Raw genomic sequence first — 11,223 nt, 5'->3', positions numbered from 1 at the left:
TGACTAAATAACGCTGGCATGTAGCAGTAAAAATGCTTACTCATAGTCGATATTGCGCTTCTCACTTTATGCCAACGACATTTTTGCTGGGTATCAATTATTATTGGTATTCGTATATTATAATAATTTTAGAAATCCGGATACGTGTGGATTGTACAAATAATGCTGCATTAAGTCTCTAATATTATTGATATTGATGATCATCCAACAATGGTATACCATTGTTTTTATTCCAAAATCCTTGGTAGGAATTATCCATTCTGCGAATATCTTTGTGAAATCGCTCTCCTTTTCATCACTCCATGTACCAAGGTTTTCGGGGAATAAATCTAAGTGGGAATCAGTGTTAACTTCGTCTGCGTCATAATATTGTCTTCGTTATAATTTTTGTCAATTTTCAAAGAAAATATACCAGAGTATCAAGTTGATAGCAATAAAATTGGATCATAATCAAATCCTTAACGATCAAATTGTTTACCATTGAATTGTTTAGTAATCGAATTACCCAAATAATTTCCCCTGACAATGAAAATGAAGTTAAAATGACCATTGCTCACTCTAATAGAAATTTTATAGATTGCCCGGCCATTTTGCAAAAGGCTCGCTCTGATGGGAATTTTGCACATTGCCGGTAACACATTCATACTCATTACACAGACACTTAATTATTAATTACATTTAATACGTTTTAAGAAAAATTTTGTGTTATGAGTTTGTTGTAAGACCATGGGTTGCGCGAACCATCAGCATCAGTAATTGCATTGATATTTTTTGGGTTGATAATCGTAAGTCATTAGTTTTTGTCAATGTCATAATATAATCTTCGTCAAACATCGTCATAGTTAACTTATATTTCGTCTTCGCCATAATTTTTGTTAGATTTTTGTTTCCGTCATGAAAAAAACTTTCGTTAACGAAATGATTTCATTTCGTCAGGCTTGACGATGTTAACACTGGTGTGGGAATTCAGGAAGTCCAACAAAAATTCGTTAATAGCTAACGTGAACATTATGTTCAAGTAAATTGTTCTCCTTTTGTTCTGATTTTTCTTTAGACAGGCATAAGTCTCTAACAAGATCATTCAACTGCTCTTGGATAAGGAGTTGAGTTTCTTAAGTTATATCTTCGTAAGTTTAATCTGTATCAACAGATAGCCCGGAAACACAAGTTGCAACTTCAGGACTTTCCATATCACTACGATAGAATCTAAGGAGTCATCCGGAGGGATTGGAATAGGAAATTAATCATCATGCTGACTCCAAGTTTGGATATTCAATCAGGCTTATTTTAGGAAGAAAACCCCAATAAGTTCACACTACAGAGAACATAACGACATTTTTTTATATATTTATATTATATTTTATATAAGAGGGAGATATGTGAACAAATTTTGAGAATCTTAGATTTATTTTTGATTTGAAAAAAATATAATTTTAATATTTGGAGGCTTTACAAAATATATTGATTTGACACTAATAAATAAGCAAACATATTAAAAAAATCAGCTTCATCTTAGCAACTATACGTGCTAGAAGAAAATATATGAAGACATATTTGGAATTAACTTCAAAAATGAAATGAGATACCCTCTAAATTATTTTGGATGAAAATTCTGTCACCAGTGTAAGGCCAGCTATTATACATCACTGATTTACTGATAATTAAAAGCTTTTGATAAGTTCTCATTATTCTAAAGTAAGCATGTTATCAGTATCAGAGATATATAGAGCAATGTCATTATTTTGCATGTCACTGGCAATATGTATGCAAAGTAGATAATTAAAGGTTCTTCATTTCAATTTATATTTCTTTCCTTCTTATAAATACTGTAATCAAGAACAAATATGAAAAATATTCTCGATTACGTAGGCTTCTGTAGTTATCTTGATCATGACTGAATACTTAAAATGTAGTCGACAAAAAATTATTTAAGAAGTTCATTTATTTTATTAAGTAGATATACCCAAGGTTTATATATTATATCCTACCTACATATTATTGCTTATAAATGAAATACATCTCGACTTATCGATCGAATATAGTTGCAAGTCTAAAAAATATATAAACAACAGATAATATATTTTTATAATACGAAATTTCTTTTAAAGATACCTAAATACATATTCTCAAATTGAATTTCAAATAGCGTAATCATTGGAGGTAGAAAATGAATATTATATGCCATAAATGCAGATTGATAATTTGTCTATATCATTACAAGACATAAGTGATTAAATATTAAGTAATTTATTTATTTTGTAACTTGTAAATTTATTTTGTTTATGTAACAACAATCGGTTTTAATTTATTAATTATTTGTAATAATTACTTTGTTTTTTAACATACAATTAATTATAAGAATTTAATAACTGAATTATATTGATTTAATACTATCCCATATTTTCCCAAGGTGGTCATTACTCAAATATGTTAAATTTATTTGAAAGTAATGCAGTTCTACGAGACTGCGACCATAAAAATATGAATTATAATTATTGGATAATATAATTGTTCATTAGCCTTATCATTACATAAGAAGACAACTACTCAAAATGTTAAGACAAATGCATTTAGTCGAATCTGGTCGTGCTAGAAAACTCGGAAGTTCTAAAACTTAGGAGGGTATTAAAATAATAAAAATATAACTTGTGATGATTAATAAGGGGATAGTAGTAAATTGAAAATTGGCGCTTCCTCTGTCTAGGTCTTTAGGTAAAGTGTGCAGTGAATATTGTATTAGGTTATGACTTATGACCAAATTTTGAGATGGCTTAATTCTTTCATAGTTGGGCACACTTTATAAGTAAGTTTAGCACGTAAGTTTTTAATTATCATTAAATTTAGCAAAAGTAACGATGTTTATCACTAAATTAAATACAAGATGTATTTTTCTAATACCTTTTAAGTCATTATCTGACATTTATCATTAGGAGTAAATCTATGTAAATCAATTATCATTAAAAAATGTAAATTTGATTATATTCAAACTAATACCAACACAACATTTGCGATAGATGATTGGACCTAATTTAAAAAAATGGATTCATTTATTGATATCTTGAAGATATTGTATTATGGCTACTGATCTGAAAGGAGTTTTATTTAATGAAATAAAATGTAGTCCTATTTTCAGGATTTATTCTCTACCGGCTCTCATTGTTCCTTAAAGTATTTCCCTCGTCATTGCTTCCTTGCCTCTTGAATTCTCTCTTTTTGTTTCTCTTTATTTCTCTTCTTTTCCCTCTCCCTCTGTACGTACGTGTGTATGTATTTTATAGCTGCTGCTAGCTCTTTCTTTCTCTCTTTTTCTCCCTCCTTTTTCTGTTTCTAGCTCTTTTTCCCTCCTTTTCTATTCGTGTTTTCTCAGCTCTTCTTAGTTCTTATTTCCTTTTTATTTCTTAACTTAATTCTCCTCCACTTATTCTGCCTCTATCTCTTGGTTGAAATTCATATTTTATCAGGTTGTCTGAACGGGAAATCTGTTCCTATCTAAGGGATCCTTGAAATTGACACAATGACACCCACAGCTCAGCTATTGCAAGTCTTAGAGAAGACTATTTCTCCAGGTATATATCTCATTTTGGATCCTAACTTACTGTAACATAATTTTATTTATCGTGATTTTATATTTTATTGTCAGATCAAAGCGAACTCCAAGCTGCTCAGCAATTCTTGGAACATGCAGCCCAGACTAGTCTGGTAAGATTTTGGTTTAGTAGGTTATTGAAGAAGAGGTGGGACGTAAGTGGTTGTTTGGTGTCCTCCTGAGCTGTGGATCTGCAATGCCCACATGGCACCTCACTTTGTCCCACCGGTTCCTCTTTGTTTCCATGCCCTTGCCTTCATGTTCTCTTTTTTCTTTTATAGACCGAGTTTCTGAAATCCTTATCTGATATATTGGCCGGGGGTGGTAACTCGAGTGTTGCGCGTCGACAGGCTGGTATTCAGTTAAAGAATCAAATTAAGACCATCGGCTTTGCTTCACGCGACAGGCTTGCTCCACGCGACAGACTAACTGAGCGGTGGTTTACAGAAATTCCACTAGAAGTGCGGGAGTATGTCAAGCGAAATGTCGTTGGAGCACTTGGAATGGAAGGCTACAGACCATCTGCTGCGGCTCAATGTGTACAACACCTTGCTGAAATTGAGTTACCTAAGAATCTTTGGCCAGATCTCATAGGCATTCTTGTTGAAAATGTAACAAACCAGAATAGTACCGAGATGCTTAGAGAATCTGCTTTAGAAGCTCTTGGATATATTTGCCAGGAAAACGTAAGGAAAAAATCGGAGTTCTTAATTATGTATAGATTGTAAAAACTGCCACATATATTAAATTCCTTTATTTAATTATTTATATTTATTTATATGAGTTCCTTTATTTACTCAACTAACAAGAACTGTTTCACCTAGGACTCTCAATGGCTGGAAAGTAAATCTAATCAAATTTTGACTGCCATTGTCCATGGAATGAAAAAGGATGAACCTAGCTCTCACGTGCGGCTTGCTGCTACTAATGCACTCCTTAACTCATTGGAATTTACTCGTGCAAATTTTGACAAAGAGGTAAATATGCGTGTGATATCTACTTTACCTTAATAATGACATACTATTCTTAGGCTGAGCGTCACTTTATAATGCAAGTGGTTTGTGAAGCAACTCAAGCAACTGATCTCAGAGTTAAAGTTGCTGCTTTGGAAGTTCTCGTCAAAATTATGTCGCACTATTACCAATATATGGAAGCCTACATGGGACCTGCTCTTTTTGCGATTACTCTCGAGGCCATGAAATCTGATTGCGACGAAGTTGCCCTTCAAGGTATTGAATTTTGGTCTAATGTTTGCGACGAAGAAGTTGATCTTCAGATTGAAGCTGCTGACGCACAAGAAATAGGAAGACCACCGGAGCATGTTTCACGGTAAGCTCAAATGCGTTTTAGAAAATAATTTATGAACTACATTCAAACTCTAATTCATCACTTGATAGATATTACGCCAAAGGAGCCCTTCAATTTATTGTACCTATTTTGATGGAAACTTTGGTCAAGCAAGAAGACTATGATGATGAAGACGATTGGAAACCTTGCAAAGCTGCGGGTGTTTGTTTAATGCTATTGGCTTCTTGTTGTGAAGACGATATTGTTATTCACGTCTTATCGTTTGTTAAGGACAATATTAAGCATGTGGACTGGCGTCGTCGAGATGCTGCACTTATGGCTTTTGGTTCCATTCTTGAGGGTCCAGATGCATCTAAATTGAAACCAATCGTGGATCAAGCTATGCCTATGCTAATGGAATTAATGAAGGACAGCGTTGTAATAGTTAAAGACACGGCAGCTTGGGCCATAGGGAGAGTGTGCGAATTAATACCCCAATCTGCAACCAACCCTACTTACCTTCAGCCGTTATTAGAAGCTCTTGTTTCTGGATTATCTGCGGAACCTCGTGTTTCAGCTAACGTATGTTGGGCATTTACTTCACTTTCTGAAGCTGCTTATGAAGCTGCACAGGGTTCATTAGAGAATCCATCAGACACTCCAGAAACGTATTGTCTGTCTCCATACTTTGATCATATCATTCAAAAATTGTTGGAAACTACTGATCGGGCTGATGCTGGTACAGGTAATTTGCGCTCTGCTGCATATGAAGCTTTGATGGAAATGGTCAAAAATTCACCCAAGGACTGTTATTTGTCTGTTCAAAATACAATCCTAATAATACTAGAGAGACTTCAACAAGTTCTACAATTGGAATCACGAATTCAGTCTCCAACAGACCGACTTCAGTATTATGATCTTCAATCGCTACTCTGTGCAACCATGCAATCTGTTTTAAGAAAAATGGAATCTCCGCATGCTTCTCAAATCGCGGATCCTATTATGACATCTCTTCTGCATATGTTCCAGTCCTCTGTGGCGAATAAAACTGGAGGTGTACAAGAAGACGCTCTTATGGCTGTTAGTACCTTGGTTGGAGTGATAGGAGAAGGGTTTCACAAATATATGGAATCTTTTAAGCCTTATTTACTCATTGGGCTGAAGAATGTTGCTGAATATCAGGTGTGTCATGACGCTGTTGGTTTGGTGGGAGATATTTGTAGAGCTTTAGGTTCTAATGTTACTCCCTATTGTGACGAAATTATGACCATACTACTCGAAAACTTGAGCAACAATCGAGTAAATCGTATCGTGAAACCTCAAATATTTTGTGTATTCGGTGATATAGCTCTTGCGTTAGGGCCAGATTTTAAAAAATATTTAGATATTGTTTTCAGGACCCTGGTAGAAGCCTCACAAGTCCGAGTCGACAAGGCAAGTCATTTTGATTATCTTTATATTAAATCTTATTCATTTAATTATATTATAGGTCGATATTGATATGATGGAATATCTTAACGAGTTACGTGAGGGGTGTTTGGATGCCTGTACAGGAATAATTCAGGGTCTAAAGGGAAATGGGCCTACTAATTCTCCAGACTTGGCTCTAATTCACCCTCATGTTCAGTTCATGGTTCAATTTATAACTACCATCGGTCAAGACTCAGAGCATAGTGATGGAACTATTTGTTCGAGTGCAGGACTTATCGGGTATATTTTGAGCCTTTTTTTTTTGTTTCATTATTATACATTCTATGTTTTCAACTTTGATTTTAGTGACATTTGTGCGGCGTTTGGTCCTACTGTCTACCCAATGTTGGATACAAAGGTAATTGAAGACATATTAATTGAAGGAAGACGATCAAGAGTGAATAAAACGAAAACTATCAGCTTTTGGGCTACCAAAGAAATGAAGAGATTGAAAAATGACGTTTCAACATCCTGGTAAGTTTAATTCTTTCTTTTTTGTCATTGTCGTCGCGATCAATGTTTGCAATCTTCAAAGATTTAAGTTTCTTAAGAACCTAATTAAACGACACAGATTTTCATTTTTCTTTCTTTATAGGCCTATGCAGAACAACGGTAACCTTAACTTGAGTTAAATAATAATAATACATGAATAACTTTCTGCTTTCTAATTATCTTAGTTATAGTTATTTTTCCCAACAATAATACATTGAACGTGACATTACTGTAAAAGTATGTTTTAAGTTTTCTCAAAACAACTCAAAATATGCACTAGTTATACTATGCTTAGTAAATTTTGAGGGGATATTAAAATGTACTTTTAGCCTGTATTAAAGTTTGACATTTATTGACTCATTAACTTCATTTTTTGTTTTTCCAGAGTGAATGAATATTGAGTGAATCCTTGAGAAAGTTCGGCCGAGTGATATTTGCTATTAAAAATTGAGATGTTTTTTGGTTTTATTTCTTTCTGTCCCTTCTATATATATATCCTATTACTAAACCAGATGGTAGATTGCCATCTACTATTAGTAGCAAATAATTTTTGATAAAAAAAATGTGCGATGTTTGATGATGAAAAATTATTTTGTTGTGTCATAAGTCGAAAAAAATTTGAAGAAAAAGTGAGAAATTTGTGTAAACGTGCTATTTTTTAAAATTATGTGATAACGTGAAACTGATTTGCTTGAGAAAATTATCAATGTAATTGTAATAATAATCATTAATAATGGGTTCTGAATGCTCATTTTAAGTTCCAACTTTGTTCCTCTTTACACACTTGAGATTAGCCTCGACCCGTCTCCGTCGCTCCCCGAAGCAATTGAATTCATCCAGTTTGAGATAATTATTATTTTGAGACTTTTTATGCTGTAATCAAACGTATGTTGTTGATAAGTGTTCCTTTTATTCTTGGAATCCCCTATTGTGTGCTGACGACAATACGCTGTTAGCTACCTCCAGGATTCTTCCATTTAAATAATGAAAAAGGAACAATTAAAACTACATCTGATGACGACTACCAAAACCTATTATATAGAAACCTGTGCTGTGATCCTATTTTTTATATGAAATCGTTATATGGTAAGTGGTGATACAATTTATTAATCTAGTGAGTCTTTATTACTGTGAGAGTGTTTGAAAGCCCCTTCTGACAATTAGGTATATAATTATCAATTAAATATGCAAGCGAAATGCATCAGTCTTGAGTGTTACTCTACAATAGTCAAAACTATTTTTTTTGTGCTAAAATAAACTTAAAAAGAAGTAACGAAGTTAGCCCCCCACCTCCCATTATGCTAGTTGAGTCCATGTGTTAACTTATTGTCTTATTCTGTGATTTGATCCAAGTGGTATGATTATGACGCTTTATTATCTTTGTATTTTAAATATTAAAATTGAATTGATCCCCTTTGTCCTTCGATTATAATACTGATAAAAAATGTTTAAATAATTTATGTCTATTTAAAAAAATAAAATTTGTCAACACAATCATCCTTTTTATTTATTCACTGAGATTCATCTAGCTATCCAGCAACAGCAGTTACTTTTTAATAACTCTTCCTCCTTTTCCAGGGACTCTTCCACACAAAGTTATACAACAACTAATGATGTATTTTACAATGTCTCGGTGTTTGTTGAACCACAGTCATATATACAGCAAGAAATATCAGAAGGTATCTTTGAGTTTTTCGTTGTTGTGGCATTAGTGTTGAGTTGATTTTTTGTCCAGCCCTTTGTACATATTCATATGTAGCTGTCCTTTTTTTCTATCGGAGGAGCATGTACCTACCTAATATTTAATATTTAAGTGTGTAGGATCTTTATCGAAGCCGCCATAATGGGAAAACTCGTGTTACATCAACATTAGGTCTGAATATATGAAATAGACATTTTTTTAAAGCCTTCTCAGTTTATTCATGAAATAGTACCTTCACTGGAGAAAACCCATAAGAACATAATAAATTATGGAAGTTTAGTTTCTTAAATTATTTTAACGGATGTACACAAATATTTTTTAAACCCTACTAAGAGTGGTGTTATAACTAATATACTCTATACTAATTAATCAGCAATTGATAGTTAATTTAATTTAATTATTATTGTATCATAGAGTCAGTCACACTTCGATTGCCGTCCAGGAAACCTATTACGGTTCAAAATGTAACTGCCAATATCAGACTTCCCACTTTGAAGAGCCCTGAAGATGAAAATATAGTTTATTTTCATTCAAGTTTTGGGTGTGGGGATCCTCGAAATATTGATTCGTCACCTTATAGGAGATCTAAAAGGGTAGCCTGGAATATGAGTAGTCATACTTCTTCCATCTCGAGGGAATTCTCGAAAAAAAAGCGATTTGGAGAGGACTCTGACGACGAATGATGCAGATTGGAGACTGTATGAACTCATTTTTTCTTCTAACATTGTTTGCATTGCATTTTTAAAAAAATATTTTCATTACACCAAATACATACAGTAATTTATAAGTATTTTTAAGAATTTGCGGTTGGTATTAGAAGTTTATCATTTATCAGTGCCTTAGACTAACATATTCTAGACTTAAAGCTTTAAATAAAGTAACGAAACGCGCCCGTTAGCCTGAAGAGATACAATGGTGTAGCATTTGAACACTTTTTCGCAAGGTGTCGCGTTTCATATGACGTCAAATCTGTTATTTTTCTTACTGACGTAATCTGTGATATTAATATATTATAATTTATAAAGAGTATGATAATGAATTTATGATAAAGCACGCCTCACACTCTAAATTTGATGGGACCAAAGATAAAATTATTTTATTCTTTGATTTTTCCTTTTTTTTAATTTCCGACGAAAGAGAAGAGGTTGGAGTTTGGAATTGTATACATTTATGATTTATTGATTGTTATTATAATAATAGATGAATAATTTAAGATACAATGGTCAATTATTATCAGAGGTAGGAACTTGGCCTCGAGACTTGACTTGGACTCCATAGTTTAATATAAAATATATATGAGAAAAATAACGGAATAAACATCGTAATCTTTGAACTAGAATTTAAAAAAATATTGGGTTAACAAAACTTCATTTTATAAAATCTTATCTAGTTAAGCTTCGAATGAGCATCTTCTAAAAAGTAAAGTATATTAGATAACATCATGACTCCTAATTATATCCATTTATCCGAATAACCATTTTCCAGTCGCGGATATATCGTGGTTTTTTTTATTTTCAAAAAGATTTACATAAGGCTTGGTTAAGTGTTCTGAGGTGGAAGAACTACAAACCAAAATGTTTAATGTTCTCCTCACTTCAAAGAGGAAGATATTTTTCATTCAATAAATCGAAATCAGAGGCATTTAAGAGTTAGTACAATTCCCAGTAAATTTTCCTATTGTAAAGAAGGAAAACCAAGAAAAACACTTAATTCCATGAAGTTACATGATCAATCGCTGTTTATCTCAGACAAAACCTCTGTATCTACCTTTTAAGTTGGAAATACTTCATCTGAAAATGAAACTGAACCATAACGTTGTATACTCCTTGAACACTCATGCCAGTTCAACAGGTACTGTATAGACATCATATGATCTTATAAAATGTATGATTTATTAGTTATTTATATAAATTTAATCTGTATATATGTATTATTATTACAAACTTTGAATTTGAACCAGTTTCCAAAATGACGGCTAGTCAAACAATTGAATACAAGCCTGATGTACAAGTGTTCCATACAAACTGACGAATTCGAACCTAATTCAGGGGAGTATGTCAAATCGACTGTTCATTCTTTAGCTAGAATTGACTCAATTTGTTCTTTTAGTCATAGCTTTACATACATATTATAGACATGAATGGGGCAATTCATCATATATTTAATGATGAGCACCTACGTTATCTGTGCAATAATACAAAAATATTGCCACCTGGTCTCATTGCAGCTACGAATTGTTTGTGGTACCACAGGATACGAGATTCTACTTCGACAAGGATTTCCTATACCAAGTCTAGGGACATGGAGAAGACAGTTAGAAGTTTTAGACTTCAATCCTGGTATTTTAGAGGACGTAATTTCTTTGTTCAAGGTAGTTTTAAATTTAATGTATAATATATTTAGTTTAAAGTCTTTAAATATTTTAAGGTGAAAGTTCAAAGTTTCCCTCTAATAAATATCTTACAACGGCATGGTTTTGTCAAATAGGGTTTGGTTAGACCTCATCACTTCCAGATGACGCTCTATTGTTATCTTTTTGCATTTAATATCAAAATATAAAGAGACCATGAATTTCCTTTATTCCTTCCGAGATCTTTTTTAGAACTTACACATTAACAGCTATAATGTCTGGAAGCCAATCCAAAGAGGCATAATTTTAAGTAAATCATCTCTGATAAAGTGGCAA

At 32.9% G+C, this 11,223-nt stretch overlaps 1 protein-coding gene and 1 long non-coding RNA gene across 3 annotated transcripts; both read left to right on the top strand.

The window, feature by feature from the left end:
• The first annotated feature begins 2,721 nt into the window (after nt 1-2,721).
• On the top strand, nt 2,722-9,334 carry Fs(2)Ket (Importin subunit beta Fs(2)Ket). Of its 2 annotated transcripts, XM_040713040.2 has the most exons (10): nt 2,722-3,566; nt 3,641-3,699; nt 3,868-4,272; nt 4,411-4,563; nt 4,617-4,915; nt 4,984-6,307; nt 6,363-6,583; nt 6,650-6,817; nt 8,414-8,514; nt 8,952-9,334. In XM_040713040.2, exons 1-10 carry the CDS (start codon nt 3,515-3,517, stop codon nt 9,218-9,220), a joined length of 3,051 nt encoding a protein of 1,016 aa, XP_040568974.1. In that variant the 5' UTR covers nt 2,722-3,514; the 3' UTR covers nt 9,221-9,334. The 2 variants fall into 2 exon arrangements, with proteins under 2 accessions (XP_040568974.1, XP_040568978.1); XM_040713044.2 differs by lacking the exons at nt 8,414-8,514; nt 8,952-9,334 and adding an exon at nt 7,221-8,329.
• Nucleotides 9,335-10,771: 1,437 nt separating this feature from the next.
• Nucleotides 10,772-11,117, top strand: LOC139905465 (uncharacterized). Its single transcript, XR_011780227.1, has 2 exons — nt 10,772-10,908; nt 10,965-11,117. It is a non-coding gene; the product is annotated as an uncharacterized lncRNA (long non-coding RNA).
• The last annotated feature ends 106 nt before the right edge of the window (nt 11,118-11,223 follow it).

The sequence above is a fragment of the Lepeophtheirus salmonis genome, chromosome 5 (assembly GCF_016086655.4).
Source record: "Lepeophtheirus salmonis chromosome 5, UVic_Lsal_1.4, whole genome shotgun sequence".
Taxonomy (NCBI): Eukaryota; Metazoa; Arthropoda; class Copepoda; order Siphonostomatoida; family Caligidae; genus Lepeophtheirus; species Lepeophtheirus salmonis.
This window is presented reverse-complemented; position numbering and strand designations above follow the sequence as displayed.